This window comes from Schistocerca serialis, chromosome 1 (genome assembly GCF_023864345.2).
Source record: "Schistocerca serialis cubense isolate TAMUIC-IGC-003099 chromosome 1, iqSchSeri2.2, whole genome shotgun sequence".
Taxonomy (NCBI): domain Eukaryota; kingdom Metazoa; phylum Arthropoda; class Insecta; order Orthoptera; family Acrididae; genus Schistocerca; species Schistocerca serialis.
The window spans coordinates 487,896,623-487,922,195 of NC_064638.1; the positions used below are offsets into that span (position 1 = coordinate 487,896,623).

The 25,573-nt window shown below is 40.3% G+C and overlaps 1 protein-coding gene across 2 annotated transcripts in view; it reads left to right on the forward strand.

The window, feature by feature from the left end:
- Positions 1-2,110: 2,110 nt before the first annotated feature.
- The window catches only part of LOC126473857 (AP-1 complex subunit sigma-2), a 64,475-nt gene continuing 41,012 nt past the window's right edge, over positions 2,111-25,573 (forward strand). For both annotated transcript variants that reach the window (XM_050101188.1, XM_050101195.1), the window contains exons 1-3: positions 2,111-2,303; positions 5,682-5,860; positions 18,215-18,323. In XM_050101188.1, coding sequence (XP_049957145.1) covers positions 5,682-5,860; positions 18,215-18,323 — 288 coding nt within the window. In that variant the 5' untranslated portion in view covers positions 2,111-2,303. The remainder of the gene's footprint in view (positions 2,304-5,681; positions 5,861-18,214; positions 18,324-25,573) is intronic.

Sequence of the window (25,573 nt, forward strand, 5' to 3'; positions counted from 1 at the left end):
CATTGCAAATTATCGGCGTTTATTTACTAGTGAAAAAATTTATGTACATTCAAAGACATTGAAATAGAGCCTGTTTATCCTACCCATTACTGGTTTTTTTCCTCACATAAACTAATAACATTATAAACGACTATATTTTTGTCCTTCAACAAGGCCGATTTTTTCACCTCATCAACTTATGGTCTTATTTGTACACAGTGTAGGCGTCAGCTCTATTCTGCTATTTTAAAACTGACCTCGTTTATGGAAGAACACTCAACGGAAGAAAAATGTCATGACATTTGCAATTTGCCACAAAACCAAAGCATAATAATAAAATAAAGTTTGAAGGGCCATACATATGCACCAACCAGCGGACTATCAAACTGGACATTTGTCTTGACTGACATGCCAACTACTCAGCAAAAAGTTATTCTTTGCTACTGCATGCAGAAGTAAGTGCTGTTCTAATATACATGACAGGAGCGAGGTGGACGAGACTTTAAGGACACAGCTTTTGGAGACATTTAAAGACAGCAGATGTTTGTGGGATACGTCATGCGAGAAGTATAGCAATACAGAAGCAAGAAGTGAAACACGTCTTCATTTTTTAACGAATCCGTAACGGTTTCGTGCGGCACATAGATAGAATAAACGTCTGTCCACATTCTAAATTTCTGGTTTTAGGTGTCATTTCCGATACTCATCGGAAATAAAATCTAAAAACCGAAATCTCGTCATTCAATTGTCGTTAATCCATAGAGTATACTTTCTTTTTTTTTTTGTAAAAAGTGTTAGGAAAATCCAGTGTATATCTAAGCTTGCTGCTATGAAGAGTGAAGTGTGAGATCGTTTTTTTACCGTTCTAATGGTTGTTAAATGCTTCATTTCTTATATATCTGTTGTTGTATATGTTAGCTGATTTTTGGTCTTTATTCTTCGAATCTGAAATGAGTTTGTTAAACTTGCAGGGGCATCTCTCTTGCTAAATGCATGAATAAATTAATAAAGTTTAGAGGAAAATCTTTTGTTTTATCTATTTTGCTTTACCATGATGTACTTCCTGAGACAACTATAAATCGCGTTGCAGATTTCAGGAGTCATTTTAATTAATAATTGTAGGGATACAACCGGGCTGAATTTGAGTTCCTCGTAACTCCTGCTAGAAACCGTACCTAACAGCCTCTCCTCGCAGCTTACAGCCATTCTCATGAATATATTCTTTTTCGTTAAGAATTGTTTGAAATGCATGTTTCATCCATTCTTAGATAATTGCGAAAATCATTGGTTCTCAGCCCCTAAAGTAACAGAGCAGGAGTGAAGTACTCTCCTTGCGTTAGCCCCTTCTTTGCCCACCGCTCTGTCTGGTCTTTTTTCGTATTGTTATCTCCAAAACAGCCAAGACAAACACCAATTTTTGTTTCTGTGTAAAACCAAAGAGGATCTCGTAAAACGCAAACTCAATGTACTTAAAATAAACAAATCACAACAACAGCGCTTCGCTGTAAACGCTGAGTGGAGTCCATTGGTACGTGCGTAGGCTGCCACGGACTTGTTCGGTCCCTCTGTCTGCCAATAAATTGGTGCTTGTGTAGGGATCTTGAGAAGCCACAAAAGAAGAAAACCTACTACTATAAGACGAATGGCGAAAATGGGTTAACTTGCGATGTTAGCAGACGACTACAGCGTCAAAATTTTCTACCTGAGGAACCTTGACGTGACGTGACTGTCCGTTGACGGCCTCTGGGAAAGCCACCATTTGAAATGCATAGTGGAATGTTTCGACGTGACGGCTAGTATAAATTGACCTTCAGTGGTGGAGGGCATGGAATACGAATCAATGCATATTGTATGTTATCACTCCGATGTACTTTGTGGTAACTAGGAGGACAAATGTATTGATGACGAGGAAAGCGTACTATGGAGAGAGTCGTTTGAAGTACTCATTTCAGTTTTTTCTGGTATAAAAATTTGTTTCTCATGGAAAATAATGGACGGTAGAAAACAATGCACAGACTTTTCCGTAATTAGGGCTGCAGACTGAGCTGCCTTTATAGGTATCGTCTGCTCGTTCCTCGCGAGAACGCGATTCAAAATTATATCGCAACTGAATTCGGAACATCTGTGGAGTGTGGACTGTCACAGAGTGAAAGGTCGACTAAATGTGGTGTATGTAGATGTGGAACATTTAACATTGGTAGCAATTCAATGTTGCTTGAAAATACCTGATGAAATTATTTTAATGACAATCTGTTCCACGAAGTAAATACAGATAAGGAGCTTTTTTTAACTTGCTGGACGCGCACGTTTAAAGGTCCTTTAAGGTACAGAACTTCTAACAAATTTTATTGCGAGAAGAGATTTACCTCGTAAATTAAGTTGGATAAAAAACTGAACACATTAGACAGTAAAATGTATAGTGACTTGCAGTGTTAAATATCGTTATTTGCAACTAACTAAAAATGACTACAATGCAAGTGTTCTCCAGCTGAGAAACCGGAAACATCGATAAATTTTTGCCGGCTTCATATATTGTGTGGCTAGTAGTCAACTAGAATGTTAGCTGTATTAACTGCATGTGGTAGTCACAGACATATTGTGAACAGGAATAGTTAAAATGATTAAAAGGCCGTTTATACCTTTTTCCATAGTAAAAAAAAGGATAGAATTATACATTTGCGACTGATATAGGTTGTGAAAGCTTCGAGAACACATTTCCGTTAAAATAAAAATGGTTCTGTAATAAATTTATGTAAAAACTTATCCAGAAACAATGACGTTCAGTAGCACTCACCTTTAGTCCACAGGCGTCGAGATAAGAACTGCTAGCTTATCAAAGTAATTACATCTTTGCCTGACATCCAGAAGTTTTGATTTTATGTTTTCGTGTTTATCTTGTCCATTGCTTAATAGAAAAAAAGTTTCGCCATAGCGGAGAAAAATGGCAAGTGTATTACATTATTTGTTCAAACAAATGTGGGGTTTGCTTTCGTATACAGCCAGACTGGCAATGTGTATGAACAGCATTAAATGTCCCTTCCACACTCCAGATCCTTGAATAGGGGCAAGCTGTGTTTTCAAATGTTATCGATTTACTGGATCTTATGAATTTATGATGTACAGTTACTTTTATCACTTAATTTTCAGTACATTACTTTTTACCATTTAATTTTCATTTTTCTTTGAAGTTATTGTAATTTGGGCCCCAAGCAACTCAGGCATTTGGTTTCCTCAAAAGAGTAGAAATATGCCATCGACTCTGCACATCACCTCGTCACCTGTTTGTGGCATCAAGCCAGCATTTGATGCAGTTAGATGTTGTCATGTAGTAAACAAAATTTATGTTAAAAGAATAGATAATATTTTTTTATCTTGACATCACATTTTCTGACATTTGTATTAATAAGTACATACAACAATTACAAATGCAAAAAGTGTTGAATGATATGCAGCCCAATGCAAAGACAATGCTGGCTCTCAGTATAAACATGTGTAATATGACATGCATAAGTAAGCAGAAAGATAACTAAAATCCTACAATAGCTGCTCAATCCTAGTCATAAACAACCAAAATCAAAACTTTTGCATTTGTGTATGCAGTAGTGTAACAGACTGTTATGCAGTTGCCAGATATTGTTGATACAAAGTCACGTTACCAGGATCCATTCTGGATGATTAAAATTAATTATGAATCATGTGGCCAAGTTTTAAGATTATACACTGTGTTGACTGTGTCAAATTTAGTAAGTCGAATATATAGGCTTTAAGGTCTGGAGCGACATGTGCTGCATTGACTATTTTCTTGTAGTCATCAAAGTAATTCCAGGCCTGAAATTCCTGGGAATAAACATTCAAAATGTAACTGGTTTGTGGAAAAGGTCATTTAGTAGAGATATATTCCGCTTTTTAGTATTGTTTCCATCTGGAATATTAACAGAGCAATTGTGAGATTAATGATGGATTCGTTTTCACAGTCGTTAAATTCCCAGTGTGAGTTACATACATACATACGCATAAATTTTTGAAAATTGACCGTCCCTGGGAATTAAAAAAAAAAAAAAAAAATTGCCATTTGCAGCATTCCTATGTTGTAATCATTATGACAGTAAACTGAGGGAAATTCTAGCCCATAGAGTGATGTATAAGCAGTTTTTGCTAAGCTCCCCATGGAAGTGAGCTGGAAAGGCAATGCTGGTATTTTTACACCATGTGCACTGCACTTGTATTGCACAAGTGTAATGTAGATGTAAATATTGTTCTTGGGAGGACAGTTTTACTAGCTTCCAAAAATGTTAGGTTTCTTCAATGCTATCGAGTGATAACAAAATAATACGCCATCAACACATTCCATTGACTGCCCAGTGGAGACATCTCAGATCAGGAGGCCATCTGAACAGAATGTCATATGTTTTCCTGCCTGCAATGTCACATATGCTGAATGCCCTGGTCTGAAATGCAGCAGCCTTCTCCTCAGACATAACACTTCACCTACTTTGCAATTAAACCAGATAACTGCAGGAATTTAATTGTAGTCAACTTATTGTGGCACACTGCATCCTACTCATGAACTTCGTTGTCGTATCCATAACTAACAAAAACAAAATATAAAATTAAACCTCAAACTGTAAACAACACACAGCACTGGTAAATTGTGAGCCCGAAAATGCCCATAACTGAAAGTGTCAAAATAGCTCATTAACAAACTGCCTCAAAATTGGCCAATATTATTCTCAAAAATAGCACTCACGGAGTCCAGTGAAATACTGACATCACCCACAAACAAATTAGAAATGTAAACATCCCACTAGAGCTTGCCATTGAAATGCCATCACATCCTCTGCAAAAACAATCTGTTTCAAATACGCCACACCTCCATAACATCACACCATGCAACGCAGTTGTGTTATGAGTAAAAGCAGGTAGGTGGTACCACAAACTTTGGTTGACCCAAAATAAGTTAGTATTTGATAAATGCCATGTGCCATTTCAGCATTGTTCCACTGGTTGTCAAGAATCTTTAGGTGTAGTCTAAAAATAATGGAACTGGCTGCCAATACCTGAAGAATGTGTTGTATCCTGTTGCAGTTTTCAGTTAATGGATTAGACATGTGCCGGCTGGAGTAGCCGAGCGGTTCTAGGCGCTACAGTCTGGAACCGCGCGACCGCTATGGTCGCAGGTTCGAATCCTGCCTCGGGCATGGATGTGTGTGATGTCCTCAGGTTAGTTAGGTTTAAGTAGTTCTAAGTTATAGGGGACTGATGACCTCAGAAGTTAAGTCCCAGGGTGCTCAGAGCCATTTGAACCATTTGATTACACATGTACAAACATTGCTCGACTATTACCAACAAACTGATGTTCTCACTGGCATTGGTGGACAGTTGGCACATGACAGAGATATGATTTGTGTTGGAACTTGATTCCCAAGCTGTAAAAAGTCAACTAAAAAGTAATTTCAATCAATCTGTTAACTTACCAGTGTCAGTGCGCACTCAAGACAAATTTGCACATCTTGAACTACTTTTGGTGCCTTTGGTCAAGTTATTTGTTAAACCTGTATAATGACAAATGATTTCCCCCCCCCCCCCCCCCCCCCCTTTTTTTTATTTTTTAAATATGCTTGCTCTTTTCAGAATAGTGCATTAACATAGTGGAAAATAAACACAGCTTTATTATTATTATTATTATTATTTTTCATTTTTAGATGCAGTTCATGTTGCTATTTAGCCGCCAAGGAAAGCTGAGACTGCAGAAATGGTATGTTGCTCACCCTGACAAAGTAAAGAAGAAGATCACACGAGAGTTAATAACCACAATTTTGGCAAGAAAACCAAAAATGAGCAGCTTTCTTGAATGGAAGGATGTAAAAGTTGTGTACAAAAGGTAAAATGACAATAGGTATTTCCTAGTATGCAGTAATTGTGCATAAGCTTTTGTTGTTGAGTGAAGAAGATATTTAATTATCTGTATTTTAGATTTTCCATTTCTGAACTTAATTGTCTGTCTACATGCTGCACATTCATGTTTTATAAACCACCCTTTATTCCCTTTGTTGTTTATGTATTGTGTTTTGTATAGATTAGAGGAGTCTCCCCACATCACAGTAGTTATTATTTTCACTGAAAGTACCAAGCACTGATATGATTGTCTATTATCCCTTCATGGAAGAAGGGAAATACTAAGGACACTAATGATACACATATACAACAGCAGGTTACCATATTACAGCTTACATACAATAAGGTTAATGCTATGTACTCACCACAAAGGTGATCGGGTTACTCAGAGTGCAACTTTGTGCACTTTACGTGGCAGAAAGAAGAGACACAGGAAATACAAACAGGAGTGCATAATGCATATACAGTGTGATAAACAGTGAGAATATGGTGGGACACCAATGACAGTGAACCCTCCTCTGCCCTTTCAGCCTCCTTCCCTTCTCCTTCTTGGAGATAAATTGAAGAGGTTGGCAGAAAAATGTGCTAACCCACAAAAACTTACTTTCAGCTGTTGTAGACAATAAGCCTAGTTAAATTCAAAGAAAAGAGCACAAATAAAATGATACAAATCACTTTGTATAGAAGACAGTTTTTTCTAGTGGTGCCAGTGGTACACTTGATAACACCAAAATTTGCCACCTTTCAGAAGTCAAAGTCTGGCCATCTGCACAGACTGGCAATGCCATGGGATGTGGAAGTGTCTTAATAAAAAATCATCTTCTGCTTGAGCTTTTGCAGTCCTTTTGGTGCTCATGGTGTAGTGGTAAAAGTAGCACAAGTACTCATTCTTTTTTATTTATTTATTTATTTTTTAAGCATTTCGGCTGAGCCCTAACAATAACAACAAAGTTCATTGTTGTTTGATTACATTAATTCTGAAGATAATTGCATAAAAAATATTACCATCTGCTATGCAACTGGAAAGACAGACTACACAGGTTCTATAAATCACACTTAAGTAATCAGTTCATTGCAGTCCTACTTTCACTGTTCTGAAATATAATGACCATTAGTTATTTGAATTAAAAGACACAGCATTCTGATTCACATATTACTATAATCTGGCTAACAATGACCTCTGTTAAAATAAGATAGTGGTAAATTCTTCATTTGTGTGGCCGAGGGTATTTTCGTTCTTCATTGCAACAACCAAAAAACATGCAGTTTTTGTAGTTTCAACGACAGAACAAAAATATGCTTTACTAAGGTAGTGGAAGTTTGGCATCACGAATCAGCACCTTATGGGTAGTTTCCACAAATTCTAGAACTGTCTGCTCATCTCTGCTGTCATATTACACCTTGATAATTCCAATATAAATGTTATGGTAGCCTATAGGTGTCATTCGTATGAAACCATCAGGAACTAAATTAATAACATTTTGTGACAACTGGGGTGCTGTGTAGAAAATTAGTACCATACTTTACGTGGTGAAGCTATAAAAATTTGGGGTTCTCTGTTTCTTAAAAGAATTGCAAGTTGAAAAGCTGTTAAACATAAGTGTCTTTCACGTTTATGCTCTTCACAGCTGGATATGATTGCCATCTTCAGGTGAAATCGCTGAGCACACAATCACACCGGAACGGAATGAACATCAGAAACAGTGGCTCCTTTATACCCCGGGTCCAGGCAGTGGCAGTGCACCTGCGCGAGAAGTGAAAGAGCTGCCCCCTGTGGAGCAAAGAATTGCAGCGCCACTGGCGGTAGAAACTGGCGAAAGTGATAAATCGCAAATTAAGATGTAGCGGGTCAAAAAGCAGACTGTTGCTGTTTTATATCAGATAAAATAAGGTTCCATATCTTGCTTAAAGGAAAACCTTTATCTCTATTAATACTGTCATCAGTTGATTGTATTTTGATGGATTCCTTGAGCATACAATCCCAGTAATGAAGAGGTGGAGCAGTAATTTGTGTCTCTTTTAAACGACATGTTATGCCCCCCATTGAATCAATGTTCGGTGACTGCAGATTTTTCAGGCTGGAGCAAAAATACGTGATGCTGATATTCCACACATCGGTCATGAAAATTGCGAATAGTCTGTCCAATATAAGCCTTTCCACAGTGACAGAGAATTTTATAACCTCCAGGCTTCCTCAATCCCAAATCACCTTTGACAGATACAAACAAAGCTCTAGTCTTGGCCAAAGGCAAAAGGACACTTTATACCATCTTTCCTGAGAATTATACCGAGCGAGGTGGCGCAGTGGCTAGCACACTGGACTCGAATTCGGGAGGACGATGGTTCAATCCCGCATCTGGCCATCCTGATTTAGGTTTTCCATGATTTCCCTAAATCACTCCAGGCAAATGCCGGGATGGTTCCTTCGAAAGGGCACGGCCGGCTTCCATCCCCGTCCTTCCCTAATCTGATGAGACCGATGATCTCGCTGTCTGGTCTCCTCCCCCAAACAATCCAATCCTGAGAATTATAGAAATTTTTGAGAAATACTTCCAGCAAAAGGTAGAAAAGTGACTGATTTACTAGTAACTGGCACTGGTTCACTTGATGGTCCAAACTGAAATGCATGATTAATTTGATGATCGGTATATCTGTTGAGCTTGAAGACAGTCCTAAGATGATCCAGTTTACATGTCAAATTTTTGGTATCAGGAATGGCATAAACTCATTTGACCAATGTATGTAAAACTCCGATGCGCTGATGTGGTGGATGACAGCTTGTAGAATGAAGATAGCAGTCCGTGTGCGTGGGTTTATAGTATACGCCATGTCCCAAGGTTACATTTTCTTTTTTGTGTACTAGAACACCCAAAAAAGGTAATTTGACATCTCTTTCAATTTCCATCGAAAATTTGATAAGTGACTGAAGACAGCTAATGATCTAAAAACTGATTAAGAGCTTCCATTCCAAGTAGCCCACTGAAAATATCAATGTAAAAACATGTAAGTTGAACAGTAGCCGTCCTGAGTGCGATATCTTCAAAATCTTCCATAAAAAGATTGGCGACAATAGGGGAAAGAGGACTCCCTATAGCCACGCCATCAGTTTGTTCAAAAAATGCGTCATTAAATTTAAAAAAATGTCGATATCAACACATGGTGACACACCTCAGTAGTTTTATCATCCAAAAGTTGACCAATTAACAACAAAGACTCAACCAAAGGTACATGGGTAGAAAGAGAAACCACATCAAAACTAACTAAAAGTTCAGATGTTCCAATGTATAAAGACTTCAACCGTTGAATAAAATCAGTCGAGTTGGATAAATGATGTTCACATTTCCCAGTGTAAGGGCTAAGGACGGATGCAAGATATTTAGCTAAATTATAAGTGGGAGTGCCCAAATTACTAACAATAGGTCAAAGAGGAGTTCCAGGTTTATGCACCTTCGGTAAACCATACAGCCTGTGTGGTACTGCTGCCCCTGGTTGAAATTTTTTTGATGGTGTCCTTTGGCAGGGAGCTCTTCTTAATAAGTGAAATGGTCTTCCGCTTTATCTGGTCTGTAGGATCGCTCCAAAGCTTATGGTAAGCAGAATCATCCAATAAACAGGCCATTTTAGCCAAATAAAGTTCACGAGACAAAAGAACAGTGGCACTACCTTTATCAGCAGGAAGAACTAAAATATCCTTAACTTCCCTCAATGACCGAATGGCCGTCTTTTTCACTGGAAGAAATATTCCTTTGTGATGGCAATGCACAACAAAGATAAGAAACTTCCTGTCTAATTTCCTCTGCCAAATCTTAAGGAAAGCGAGCAATGGCCCTTTCAACAGTGCTAATAAAATAAACAGTTGGCAAGTTCCTTGGTGGAAAGTTTATACCTTTTTCCAAAACCGACAAAGTAGCATCATCCAATTTCTTGTCAGTCAAATTAATAACAGTCCAACGATGAGTAATGTCATTGTATGTGGATGGTTGTTGGCGAAGTTGAAGAAATTTTGAAGATTGTTTCTTACTCGTATTCTTCTGTGTAGAATCCGAATATGCCCACGAAGGTTCCTCAGCCCACTTCCAGGATGCAGGAGACAGATGTGGAGAAAGTTCTAAATGCAAGAAATACAATTCTTTGTGTATCAGATCCAACTGTTGACATGTGAAATGAATTCCTTCCCATACTAACGCCAAAATAGCACGTTACTTGATCCTTTTTGCCATCTTAGTATCAGTAAAGTGAGAAAATTGAGCAAATTTTGGAATAATACTGTTGTTATGGCACCTCAATAAAAATACAAGTGAACTCAGCAACTTTCCTTTCTTCTTGCAAAATTTATCAAACTTCATAATAAGAATTACCACCTCCTCCACGTAGAGGCTTCTGATGTGAATCCGTAGATTTTCCTGACATCTTATATGTTTATGCTCTTCACGGGTATTCCTGCCTGTTGTAAGAGACGACTAAAAGGGGTCTCACATGTGTTGGCCTTTATGTGATGGTCCCCTGTAGGGTTTGACCTCCATTCTTCAAAACTTTTTCCAAAGAGCGAGCCAGTTGAGGAAGGGTGCCTTACATGGTGCATCATGTCCATCGTGCCTTGAGATCTGCAGCCCACTTTCTCATCGTCGCATTGCAGTACGGCTCATTCTCCATCTCTTGGGCGAGGACACATCCCTGGGTCCATTTTCCACCATGCACTATGCAGTGTCACTTTCTGTGCCAACGATGACCATGGACGTTTTTGCGCTGATATCCAGCACGGTAGCCAGTCCGTTGTGGTGGGACCTCCACGTACCCTGTTGGTTGTAACCCCCTGACAACACAGAGATCACTCTGCTGATGCCTGCAGTGTTAACTCCCCATGTATGCCAAGGAGTAGTTGCCTGTCACCCTGGGGCATTGGGACTCCTGGGAATGGCCATCCTGCCAGGTGGCCTTTGTTGCAGCTGGGTGGCGCCCGCGGGAAGGCCCCCTGGTCAGAGTGCGTGGCATCGGGGCAGATGACGCGTGATGAAGCGTACCACGTCACTACTTGTTGGTGATCAAACACCAGCAGTCTCCAAGCATTCTAAGTCTTAGTACAATGCAAGGAAGTGCGACTCTAAATCATTCCCCTCCCTGGTCACATCATGGGAGGAACGGCAGGCTAAGGATGGCAGTGAACCTTATTCACCCTGGTACCTCGTATGTACGAGAACTGATGGGGACTCCTTCGTTTCAGTGAAGCCACAGTTTTTTGTAGACCATTTGGAGGACTTGTCCAAAATACGGTCCGGGTCAGTCTTGATAAAAACAGCATCCTCTGCCCAATCACGGGCATTACTCGCTTCTGACAATCTGGAGGATGTATCCGTTACCATCATGCCCCATAAGAGCGTAAATATGGTCCAGGGACCTTCTTTTGCAGTCTGACGACGAGCTGCGCACCAACTTAGAGCGACGATGCATTCATTTTGTCTGGTGCTTCCATCAGGGTCCGAGGGGTAATCAGTTTGCCACCGGTGCCTTCATCTAGGCCTTCGAGGGTGACACATTGCCCGAGAAGGTCAAGGTGATGTAAAGCCATATACCCCTCCACCTATGCGGTGCTTTTAGTGCTAGAAGTTTGGCCATTTGTCTTCCCGCTGTACTTCCAGCGTCACATGTCCAGACTGTGGACATCCATCGCATCCCAATACTCCATGTGCCCTGCCTCCCATCTATGTCAGCTGCGGAGAGCATCTTCTCCTTGCTCACCAGACTGCAGGATTTTTGCAGGATTTTACAGGGCGAAAGGAAAATCGTGGAATACAAGACCCTGGACCGACTGACCTACATTGAGGCTAAGAGGAAATTTGAGCGTCTACATCCTGTGGCTATGACCTCCTCTTACGCCGCCACTATGAGAGCAGTTGTAGCCCCATCCTTTCCGTCAATTCTGGCCGGCTCTCCGAGCCGGAAGACACCAACTGCCCCCCTTGATGGTGAGGGCATTTCCCTTTCTGTTGCTCCGACACCACCCACCTGGGGAGCAGCACTGCCTCCCCCCCCCCCCCCCCCCCCCCCCCCCCCATCGGGGACACCAGTCCCCACTTCTCAGCCGGAGAACCGTAAGTCTTGTTCGGCACCTCTCGCTAGGAATGGGTCCCTTGGGTCACTCCCTTCCCAGGTCTGCGAGTGGGAAAGATGAGTTCAGCTAGTGGCTGAAGTGCCCAAAAGTAGCTGGTGGTAGGGCTTCATGATCATCCTTAGTCCCAGCCAGAGAAACCCAAGGAGCAGTGAGAGAAATCCAAAAAGAAGACCTCCCCAAGATCAAGGGACTTGCGGTGGCACCCACACTGCTGCTACCTACAAGCTTTGCTTCTGAGGATGAGGTGGAGATTCTGGTGTCCACTGAGGACCTAGATTTCGCCGGACCCTCAGACACCATGGATACAGACTGCTCAGGAAATAAATTGGTGGTAGCAGGTGACCCTGAGGTGTAAACTGCCTCATTGAATGTTCCATGCCTTCCCAGACTCACCATCACGTCATCCTCCAGTGGAATTGCGGCAATTTTTCCACTGCCTGGCTGAACTACAGCAACTGTTAAGCTTCACACCTGATTTCTGCATTGCCCTCCAGGAAACCTGTTTCCTGGCAATGCAGAACCCTGCCCTCTGTGGCTATAAGGCATATTACAGGAACCGTAGCGACTATAATAGAGTGGCCGGTGGAATTTGCATCTATGTCCTGAACTCAGTATGCAGTGAACCTGTGCCCCTCCAAACTCCTCTTGAAGCTGTGGCTGTCAGGACAAGGGTGACACAGGAAATAACTGTCTGCAACGTATATCTTCCTCCAGATGGTGCAATACCATTGAACACATTGGCTGCACTGATTGATCAACTCCCTAAACCTTTCCTACTTTTGGGAGATTTTAATGCTCATAACACCTTGTGGGGTGGCACCGTGCTTACTTGCCGAGGCAGAGTTGTTGAAAATTTACTGCCACAACTCGACATCTGCCTCTTAAATATAGGTGCCCCCACACATTTCAGTGTGGCACATGGCACATATTTGGCCATTGATCTCTCAGTTTGCAGTCTTGGCCTTCTCCCATCTATCCACTGGAGAGCACATGACAACCTGTGTGGTAGTGACCACTTCCCCATTTTCCTGTCACTGCCCTGGTGTCAGGCCCATGGACACCTGCCTAGATGGGCTTTAACCCTTTGCACTCCATAAGGCAGACACAGGGCGGCTCCGCCCGCTCTTATTTAAATCGCCGCTGCCTGGGCGGCACTGCACCGCAGAGATTTGCGAGAATCTCTTTGTGGAAACAATGTGGCCACTGGCCAACAATTGGGGTATACATTAAAACAAAATGTGTGCTTTCATTCATATATTTACGTAAGCTTTTACAGTACAAAACTTTCCATTGTGTGGTATTTTTTTAAACACTCTTCAGGGTGGAGAGCTGGGTTTCGTGAGCATGTTTCACAGTGATACACAGTTTCATGCCTGCCACCTTTCTTGTTTTCTGTCTGAGCACACTGCACAATCCTTATGCTTGTTCCCAGGAAGCTTGTTGATAATGTGCAACTTTCCATTCAACCGTTCCTCGTCATCAGAAGTTGAACGACGTCCTTGTTTCTGTCCTTGAGTTCTTTCTTCAGCAACTAATCCTCTTATAACACTTTTACGGAATGCTTTGTGAGACGGTATTGTCAAGTTGTTTTTCTCACAGTGGTTCTTGTATAGTAAATAGCTGTTTACAAGTCCTACCTCCAACAGCCAGAAGTATAGTTTTCGCCACCATTTGAGACTTTTCATTAGAAAACTGTAACTGGAAATAAAATGCTCAGATCAATCAACTCCACCCATCTTTGAAGTATAATCAATAATCACATTTGATTTCTTTATTTCTTCCCTTTCCTTTCTGTTTCTCCTTTCTGTAAGTGACACCAAGTTATTGGCTTTTGTAGAAAGCATGAGAACTGTTTGTTTATCTTGCCATGCCAGAACCATCATTTTGTTGTTGCGGAGGCATTTTATTTCGTGCTTCCTTAGACGCAGAGCTCCTTTCTTGATTGCAGCTGGAAGGTTTTTGCGATTGGCCTGAATCGTTCCTGAGAGATGCCTGTTCTGTTTCAACAGCTCATCAGCTAATGCAACACTTGCATAAAAACGCTCAGTGTACAAATGATGCCCTGATTGCCCTGTAGCATTTCTGATATTAGCTAGCAGCTGAAGAACTATTCTCTCAGAAAAATTCAAGTGTGGACAAATCAATGACTCAGTTGTTACAGCGCCAAAATAGGGTATCAAACTGCAGATATAACCATTTTATGAATCCGAAATTACATAAACTCTGAGTCCCCATTTTGTTGGTTTTTGAGGATTGTACATTTTGAGTAATACACGACACTTGAACGATACTGTAGATTCATCACCAGCTAAATACTGATATGGTCGATAAATTTCGAGAAACCTGCCAGACAAGTAATTCAGTACATTTGTCACTTTACTCAGACGTGACTGAACCTGACTGTTGACATGTGTAGCACTCGTCGGATTAGAAACATGAAATGCCCAGAAAATTTGCATAAGTCATTGGCGACTAGAACAGTCTGGAAAGAAGTTGGATGATTGTAACCATTCTCCTGAAAAAAAATCTTGCAAGTTCTTACACTTCCGTAATGCCATATTCAGTAGCACACCATGGAAGCGTTTCATTTCTTCCATGGTAACATTTCTCCAGTCCCACCATGCAGAATGTTGTGGAAGTGGTGTCACTACGTATTTTCGATGTAGCATACCTATTCGTTTCATCTGCTATTTGTTGAAATAGGTTATCTGTAAAAATTAATTGAAAGAATCCGACAGGCGATGATGGAACAGAACTACTTTCTGTTACAAAACCACACTTTGATTCTCAAAAGGAAAATCTGTGAAGTCGGTGTCAGTGTTGCTCCACACTCGCCACGAATCCTCTGCTGAATCACTAGAAACATGCACTTCTCACTGTTTTCTTCGTCATTGTCACTCGAATTGTTTTGAAATGAATCACTGTCATAATCAAAATTATTTTCACTCTTGTTTTCACTTAGAGATTGCTCTAAAAGATCTAAAATCTCTTCCTCAGAAAGGACTGTACGTGATGAACTAGCCATTTCGAGCGTGTAGACTTGAACGTAATAATTACAATCTTTGACTTAACACAGCTGCAACTGTTTGACACCGAGTTAACACTAGTTCTCCTAGATGGCAGCACACTGCAGCAATAATGCCTAGTAGACTCAAAATACGTTTGAGAGCTTCGAAAAGTCGTGTCGAATGAGGCTCGACATCGGGGCAGAAAACAAATTTCGCAATGTTGAGTGGGACTCGACACTGGAGTGGAAAGGGTTGAACAAGACTCACTGGGAAACTTTCACCTCTGCTGTCACCGTTGCATCTCCCCCACATGGTAACATCGTTTCCGTGGCAGAAAACGTGATCTCTTGCTCTTTAGGGTGCCCCCGGCGAAAGGTAGTCCCTTGGTGGTCGCTGGAAGTCACTGAACCAATTAAGGTGCATCAGCGAGCTCTTCAGCAGCATAAGTGGCACCCTTCCCTGGAGCACCTTGTAGCCTTTAAACGGCTCTGTGCCCACGTTTGCCATCTTATCAAATGACGGAAACAGGAGTGTTGGGAGAGATACATCTCGACCATTGGGTGCCATATGCCATCTTCCCAAGTCTGGGCAAAGATCAAACGTGTTTTCGAGTACCAGACCTCAACAGGTGTTCCCGGTGTTAACATAAAAGGCAAGTTATCTATTGATGAAAACGCTGTTGACGAGAACTTCGCTGAGCACTATGCTCGAGCCTCTGCGTCAGAGAATTACCCCCCAGCCTTTCGCACTCTCAAACGGCGGCTACAAGCCATAGTGAATCCTATAACGCCCCATTTACAGATTGGGAGCTCCACAGTGTCCTGGCACATTGCCCCAATACAGCTCCTGGGCCAGATCAGATCCACAGTCAGAGGTTAAACATCTCTCATCTGACTACTAGCAGCATCTCCTCGCCACCTTCAACTGGATCTGGTGTGATGATTCTTTCCATTGCAATGGTGGGAGAGCATCATCATTTTGGTGTTCAAACCCAGTAAAAACCCGCTTGATGTGGATAGCTATTGGCCCATCAGCCTCTCCTACATTCTTTGTAAGCTTCTGAAACGTATGGTGTGTCGGTGGTGGAGTTGGATTCTGGAATCATGTGGCCTACTGGTTCCATGTCAGGGCAGCTTCCACCAGAGTTGCTCTAGCACTGATAGTCTTGTGTCCCTTCAGTCTGCCATCTGCACAGCCTTTTCCAGACGCCAACACCTGGTTGCCATCTTTTTTGATTTATGAAAAGCTTATGGCATGACCTGGCGACGGGTCCCTTAGACTTATCATTGACGTGCCACTCACAGTCACTTGGACATTTTGTGATAGATCCTGTACCTGTTGCAGATGATAGGTTAGTACTTGAGGTACCTATGATATTCTTGATTCATGTCTTGCAGTAGCCCTCCTGACACACCCATTTGTAGCTGCTTTTAATCACTTCACAAAAGTCAAGTTGATTTCTAGCTGCTTATGAGCAGCAACTAACTTGTTCTGTGCCTAAGAACAGCATTCATGGGGGTCTGCATTGTGGCTTTAAACTAAGCTTGCTGATTCTATTTTAATTTTTTTGGTCCATTGAGCTCCAACTACTACAGGTTTCCTTTAAGAACTGAAGTGATTAACTCCCACCAGAGAGATTTCAGTTTTAATAAGGGAAAAACTTGGAATTGAATGTGTTTCACTGAATCCACCTGGAACTTTTTTGCAAAGTGTACGTTCCTGTTGAAAGGAAAAACTAAATGTAACACAATATGTGCCACAGTAACTACTGATTTATTACAAAATTTGTTATGTACTACACTCATAACATCTTAAAATTATCAGAAATGTATATTTATTTATATAGGTGTGCTCTGAAATTTGTAGTGAACGAAATATGGTTTTCATGATACTCAATATTTCGAAATACACAATACTATCATGATATTAATGCTACTTATGAAACAGTCAACATGAAAAGCAGATTTAATTTTTGTGTGAAGTTTCAGGATCATGTTTCTTTTGATGAAAATTTATCTGAGCGGCGTGGATTTTGTTCGAAAACAAAGAAAATACTGGAAGTTTCTTTTATACACAAATATATGAAAATAAACTAACAGAATTTCTGAATTTTGCACTTTGCTAGTTTTGTTCTGCACTAGAGTGCCAAAGGTGACTGCTATATCGTTAGTATATCCCACTAAAGACAGCAAATCTTATGGAGCACAGCGAAGCACATGTACCCCAAGAGACAGCTAACAATGAATTCTCTTTCTCTCTCTGCACAGAATGCTTTGCACACCTGTGTTCTCTCTTGACTCATGTCTTTCTTAAAAATGTGAGTAGGAAGCAAAACTTAGTCCTTTTAAAGGTTTCCATTCTGATTGCCTTTCAGCACACTACTTTATCATCAAGATTACCTACAATTTGAGGTAACTGGGGTTGTTCTGACAGCCAGTTGGCATCTCTGAGTGTCACACTAGGTATTTGTCAGGTGTGGTGCTTGATACAGCCTTCTGAGGATTGGCAATAAGTGCTATAGCATCTCATGCATACTGTGGCATTGTTATTCTTTAGACTAACTAATGTTCACAAAAGATTTGACAACTGTGAGCTCATGATGGTCTGTACTTGTAAGTTAGTAGTAGGTGGAAGCTCTTTGATTTGTCTACCTGCACAATGTAAAGCTTGTATGCACTGCACAGTATAGTAGGTCAGCAGACATGGGAGCAGACAGTGATATATCCATTATAGCATCCCTTGTGGATAAGGTCTCTGTCGTCTCACATGCAATTCATTTTGTGGTTTCTTGCAGGATTATGGTTCTTTACATCGTCTTCTGCTTTTATCTTGTACAGCAAGTTCTTCTGTGTGGCTAAGTAGTTAGTAGCATTTTGAGATGCGAAAATACATTTGGGAAGGATGCATATTTACTTCTTTTAAGACTATACAACTTGACTGTGCCGTGCTTTTTGTATTAATACAGCGTATTTTACTGAGATTGCTGTTGTTAGGCAATGATACACTATTTGTAATAATTTTCTTGAGCACTCAAAAGACTATTTATATCCAATATGGCCATTCAGAGGTCGCCAATCCATTCAGCCCCAAAATGCTGATCTTTGTCATTTTCAGCTTTGAGCGTCCTGTGTATTTTATCTCATTTTAATTCTTTTTTGTGCTACAACTTTTGCTGGTGTTGTACAAAGTAATTTCCTAATGTTTTCCTATTTAATTTTTATAGGTATGCAAGTTTGTACTTTTGCTGTGCTATTGAGCAAAAGGATAATGAACTGCTGACACTGGAAATCATTCATCGTTATGTTGAGCTGTTGGATAAATATTTTGGAAGTGTAAGTTTAAGTGTTTTCCAAAATAGTGTTAAGTTTTGAGAGGTTTTGAAAACTGTGTGAACATTCAGCTTGTTTTTTATTTGTTTGGTGTTCAGTGTAGTTTATTATTAAACATATTATATGTATAAGTCTTGATCGTTAAGTCAAGTCATGAAATGTCCCGTAGTTTCTATTCTCTTTATTTCTCCCTGATCTCAGGGGGGTAGGGAGGGTAATGATCGCTGTGTCTGTGTATTTTTGATAAAGCCACACACGTCCCTCGGGTCATCCCAAATGGTAAGCTCTACAGAGAGGTCAGCATTTGTTACTTGGGTACAGGCTTCGTGAACCTGGATTTCCTGTGCTGAGGCTGGTGAGAACTGTAAGTTCTCTTCATCATTGTAAGCTATTGGCATGCTTCAGTGGCAAATACACTGGGTGGTGGTGGAGCATTGTGTGCTACAGGGAATGGGGTTTTCTGCCTGGATTGGGAAGCTGGATAACACCTTTATGGGGGGGGAAAAAAAAAACAACCTCGATATTAAGGTGTGTTGTGCACCAATGAGATGGTTGGTTATTGAGGCAGAACAATCTCTGGGAGGTAACTCTGGGGACCTCTGCCTTGGTGGACATTTACTAACATAGCTGCTTGTGGGATGCCTATGAAGCTTATGTCTCCAGTGGTTCAGGTGATCAGTTGGGAAATATTAATACCCGAACCCCAAAGAGACATTGTGTGGTTAATCCACCTGAGATGTCTGTCAATATAAGAGAGACCAGTGACAGTAATGTGCCACATTGCGTAGTAACAGTCACAAAATAGGTCGCTATAATCTGGGCAATATCTCATGGGTTCACTGTTACATAATTAGTTCTACTAAACATGTAGAAGGTTCATTTGGGAGAGGAAAAAAAAGGGGGGGGGGGTTGCCTTTGTACATATACAAAGCTTTGCAGGGACTTGCAGGGCAACTAAAAAATATCACAAGGCTACACAATGGTACACTGCTGATTGAGACACTGAAAGCTACCCAAGTGAACAATTTGTTAAATACCAAACTACTTGGAGAATATGCTATCAACAGCAAGCTGCACACTGAGATAAATTGTTGTTTTTATTAGAAGTAACGTGCTGGGGCATTAAGAATATAGATTCTAAAGAACTCCAACAGTAATGGGAAAGTGAATATGTTACTGAAGTTCAGAATTTCTTGAAAAGGGTTTATTGAGCTCCATGAGTCACTGTTTTGTATCCTGACATTTAATTTACTGAACTTGCCTATCTATATTGTGGAAAGCTTTCTCTACATTACAGTTATGCCCTGTGTGCCCAATCCAGCGCACTGGATTAAGTATCAGTGCTTTGATCATCGCAACAGGGGTTGCAAACGTCAGGCTGTGTGTGGACGATGTGGGTCCACTATCTGTGAACATGTTGTTCTGTGTACTATCGCACCCAGGTGTGTCAACTGCTCCCAAGCGTATCCAGTTTGGAGCAAAGAATGTCTTGTCTAAGCAGAAGAAAAGCCAGGAGACTGAAGTCAGCTAACACATCTCATTCTATGGTGTTTAAGTTAACATAGCCACCTACCTTTGGGAAGTTGCCTCAGCATTGAAGCATCACATGCAGAAGACTATGGTTGGCCCCTAAACATTGGTAGCTGAGCCGAGTGTGTCAGCGAGCAACTGCACTACTAGTCTGACAGCCAAACTTTGCTACCACTGAAATAATGGTAGCTGCAGAACCTCGACAAAAAAGATAACCTTAGTTAAGAGAGAGGGGCTATTTTCATAAACACCACCTTCCACTCCTGGGTAAAGGCGCTACAGTCTGGAACCGCGCGGCCGCTACGGTCGCAGGTTCGAATCCTGCCTCGGGCATGGATGTGTGTGATGTCCTTAGGTTAGTTAGGTTTAAGTAGTTCTAAGTTCTAGGGGACTGATGACCTTAGAAGTTAAGTCCCATAGTGCTCAGAGCCATTTGAACCATGTCATCATCCAGAAGTTTTAGGAAATGACACCCATCATCGTGCAAATCTTAGAAATTTTGGGTAGTGGAAGTTTACCTAGATATATTCATATTTCCAAAATGTAAATGTTGCAGGTCAATTACTTTTTCACTTATGATAAAAAGAAGTTGTATAGATTCAGGAATTCAGGCTTTCATAGATAAGCTCCTTTATAATTTAAAAACGCAATATTTTCTACGGTTTTTGGAGTGGGAGCTTGAATTTTTTTAAGTTAAAGAGGAAGGTTTATGTTTTTATAGTCTTGCTTCTTGTAGTGAATGTCCATCATCTACATCTCAGAAAAAAAAAATGTGAATAATTTTTTTTAAACAAAATCCAAGCATGGACATAATAATTTTTTTTAATGTATTGCCCCCTCATAGATACCTTTGAAAAATTTACAATATTGTTATAAATATGCCATTGTGTCACACAAAAAGAATCAATGTCTGGAAATAATGGGAAGTGTGAAAAACAACATTATTGTAAAAGAAATATTGAAGTTGCTAATTCACGAGTACCATGTCACCACGAAATTGCTGAAGTTGGCTACACTGGATTTCCCTAGGAACAAATCATATTTGAGAACACTTGTTTTATTGCCACTAAGCGTATTGCATCATCCAGTTCCTTTATTTTGAGTCATGTGTTTATTGAGCATGCAGTTCTAAGCTCTTGTACTTAATTGTACCCAGAGTCAATTATTGGTTAAAAATTCAAATGTTGCAGTTTTTAACTATTCATTCCAAAAAAAAAGTAAGTCCCCTAACGTTACAATAATAATGTGAAATACTTTAGTAATGAAACAGTGAGAGAGAATGATTTTTCATTGTTTAATTACTTTTTAGGTTCCACTAATCATCTTTTGAATTATTTATGACAAATATTGGTTTTATGACTGAAGCAGCTCTGAAAGTACAAGGCGGCAGTGTTGTCTTGGACAGTATCTGCGAGATCCACAGCATTTACGAAAAGACTATGTAACATCAGTATGACCTTATTGTAAAGTTGTTTTTGTAATGCGATTTAACCTGAAGATGAGGTATAAGCCTTGAAACATGTCACTAAATAAATAAGCAATGCAATAGTTGACAAAGTTTGTGACTGGTAGTGGTAATTAAAAAAAGAACTTTACATATTCCCTGACTTGTGTGAATGAACTGACCAGTGAAGAACAAGAACTTTTATTATGGTGAAGCACCAGTCATTCATACTGTGATTTAACTATTTCATGTGCGTGTGTTAAACACAAAGACAGGTACCTGCGCAGATTCCCTCTACATAAGAAAAGTGCCATAAACGATCTGTTTCATCTGGATTGCATGAAATTAGTTTAGAAAAGGCAAATACCTTCAAAATGAGAGGCTTTAGCATTATTCCTAAAATTTCACGTACATATCAAGTTGAGCTGGCTGCTGATGCAAACACTATCCCTGACAGTGATTTAACAGAACTGGAAGAAAAGGCAAAACCTCATGATGAACTCATGGAAAAAATTAAACAAAAAATTGAATGTGCAAATAATTGTGAAAAAATTCAATTATTTACTGTTGTGCCGCCAACTTGGTCTCTACAGTAAGTACGTTTCAAATTTCAAGTTTCTGAATATTTGGTATGACAGGCAAGAGCTCTTTTAATGGAGAAGGGTATTTTATCTACGGCTGAGCGGAAAAGAAGAAAGACATTGCCACATGGTACAGTGCAAAAAGTAAAGAGTTTTTATTTGGATAACGAAGATACAAGAATAATGCTTGGAAAAAAAGACAAAGTGAGCACCAGCAAAAATACCTATGGACAAAAGTGTCTTGTTTTAAGTAATTTAACTGAACTGTATTCTCTGTATAAAAACAGTATTCTGAAGACAAAGTACGATTCTCAAAATTTGCTTCTTAGACCAAAACAGTGTATACTTGCAGGATCATCAGGAACACATACCGTATGTGTGTACATTTAGCACCAAAATGTTAAATTGCTTCTAAATTCCATTTCTATTAAAGAAACATACAAAGATCTAATGAAAATAATAACATGTGATACAAACAACCGAGCCTGTGTGCTTTGTCTGTGTGAAAAGTGCCCCACCAGTTCATTGCTTCAAACCCACTTAGAAAATGAATTAGGAGACTATGATCCTGATGAGATAGTTCAGTATGGTCAGTGGATATCAACTGATAGAATGACTTTAAGTGTTCAAATCACTTCTCTATCAGAATTCTGACACACTAATTAAGAAAATTGAAAAACTTATTCCACACTCTTTTATTTCTAAATCACAATCTGTTTATCTGAAAATGAAGAAGGAAACACTTGATGAAGGCTCAGTGTTAATTTTAATGTATCTCAGTGAAAATCTCAATTTTGTTGTTAAAGATGAAGTACAGGGGTACCATTGGAACAATGGCAGCTGCACTCTTCACACTGTCCATATATATTACAAAAAGGACAAACAGTTGCATGCAAAAAGTATTTGTATTGTTTCTGATTATCTAGAACATGATGTTGCCTTGGTGTACCAGACTCAGAAGACTGTATTGAATTTTTTTAAGTGTGAATTTCCAGAAATTCAGCTTGCATGTGTTGACTATTTCACTGCTGGTTGTGCTGCACAGTATTACAATTATAAGAAATTCAGAAATATCTGCTACCATGAACACAACTTCAACATAAAGTGTATATGAGGCAATTGTCCAAAATATTTTTTATAATTCAGCAATAAAATTAAATAAAATTAATTTACAAAAATTTAATTGGACAGTTCTAACTTGTTTTCAGAAACTATATGTCCGAAAGGATATTCATGGAAAAAACAGTCAGCATACCATTTTTTGTTTAAAAACTGCAGCCAATTTTGAAATTGTTACCGTTTGCTTTGAAGCATCCCATTGCAATAAAAATTGGCAAATGTTTATGATATTAGATACAAAAGCAGTACACAAAATCTCACTTCACAACTAGATAATGGGTGTCATGGCCTGATGGATGACTTGACATGGAAAGACCCTCCTTACTTCTGTTCCTCCCAACTGACTTACAAGCAGCCACTGTATAAGTGCATTTGCATTGTGAGTCAACAATATGTTAACTCTATCTGCCTCCACATGACGTTTTAGACAAAGAGACTCTCAGTTCCCCCAAACACTTTCTCCTCTGTGGCGAATTTAACACACACAATGTGCTTTGGGTTCTGACAATATGCTCCAAGGGTAGAGCAATTGAGAGACTTCTTGTGTGTGTGTGTGTGTGTGTGTGTGTGTGTGTGTGTGTGTGTTTTAACACCAGGCGCAGCATGAATTCCAGCATTGAAACAGGACCATTCACAGCTATATGTGTCTAGGTATGCTCTCTAGCCTTTGCACGTACTGCTGAATGGGAAGAAATAGTTGATGACAAAGAAGTGGTTGCTTCCGAATCTGGATTCACCTGCCAGACTCATGCCCAAAAGAAAGACGCCACAATGGGTGGTCATTAGGGCAAAATGGACACTCCGCATACAGCTTTCTATGTCTGCATACAGCTTTCTGTGGATCCTGTTACTAAAATGATCCACCACACCATTGAAGCATCCATTCCACAGCCTTTGTGTCAGCTGAAAAGGCAGCTTGTCCGTTGGTGGATGGCGAATGCTGCTCTGCAGTCAGGACCAGTCAGGTGACTCTATTTAGGTTCAAGTCCTAGCCAACTTCAGAGAACACAGCCTTCTGGATAGTGAGGACAAAATGTTGCAGAATTATTACTGGCAGCCAAAAGAGATCGTGGCAACAGTTCCTGACTACCATACACCATTTCACAAAAAGTACATTATAGGAAACTATCAAGAGGATTTCTGTGAGAACTGAGAGGTGCCCAATGACTGTTGTAATAGTGAATGGAAGTCTCCAGATAAACCGATGAGACATTGCTGATTATAGTGGCTTATTTTGTGACTGTTGCCACCACTGTCAGTCAGGATTTAGATTTCCGACACTAAAGAGTAGCTGCTGAGAAGAGCAATAGAACTTCAGTCTCACCACGGATAAAGTGTAAAACTCCCCCTTTCTCATGTGAGAGCGAAATTATATATTGTCTGTAGCCCTTGACACATCACCAGGTCTTGATAGGGCCTATTATAGTATGTTATGGCACCAGACAGGACATAGCAAAGAAATCCTCCTTGCTCCTGTAATCTCCTGTGGACATTGAGACGCTTTCCCAGTTTGTGACGAGAGGCAATTTTAATTCCACTTTTAAAACCTGGGAAGGACTGTACATACCTGAGTAGCTGTTATAGTGTTGCCCTCATCCTTGGGTGTATGTAAATTGCTGCCTTAATTCTCTTAGCTGTTTTCAGTGTGGCTTTAGGAGACATCACTGCATCTTTGATAACCTGGCCCCCTTGGAAACTGCTGTACAACAGACTTTCCTGCAATGACATCACCTAATGAGTGTGTTCATGACATCGAGAAGGCTTACACTACTGCTTGAAGGCACAATATCCCCAGGCTCTTCCATGAATGATGGTTTCAGTGATGTCTTTTTAACTTAACACAATCTTTCCTCTCATCACACTATTTTAGATATTGAGTTGGTGATGTCCATTCTGCAGTTTTGAGCAAGAGAACAGACCCTCTCAGGGTACTGTCTTAAAAGTGACTGGCTTTGCCATTGCTATGAAAAGCAAATGTTTACAGGTAAATGTCCTGTCCAATGCTCCCTGAGCCTTTCAAGAACAACTCGCCAGTTGCAGCAGACTATTTGATGTTTGGGGGAAAGGGATTTTTAAATTCTCAACCGAGAAATCTGTGTGCATTCTTTTTAACTCTTCATGTTGTGTTTTAAATTTTCCTGAGTTGGCAATTGGGACACTGTTCATAATTTTCAAGACACTGTGAGATCTCTGTGCCTCACATTTGACTCTTAACCATACGCGGTTGCCACACCTTAAGGACCTTAAGAGATGGTTCCTCAAAGTACTCAGTGTTTTGAAATGTCTTAGCGACAGTTCGTGGCAAGCAGGCCAAATTTGTCTGTTCCAGTTTTAAGGAGCCTTTGTGTGATCTCACAACCCAAACTTCCAGATGTGACACACTCACATGGGTAACAGATGTATGTCAATTGAGTATGAACCAAAACACCGATTTAGTTTGTGCCGTGTGCTGTCGTCCAGCAGAACATGTGTGAACGGTAAGTAAAAGCATCTTAAGAGCTACGGACCATAGGAAAAGCGTATATGTGAATTATTGTATTGTTGATCTCATGTGGGTGAGATGGTAGAGCGTTCGGTCG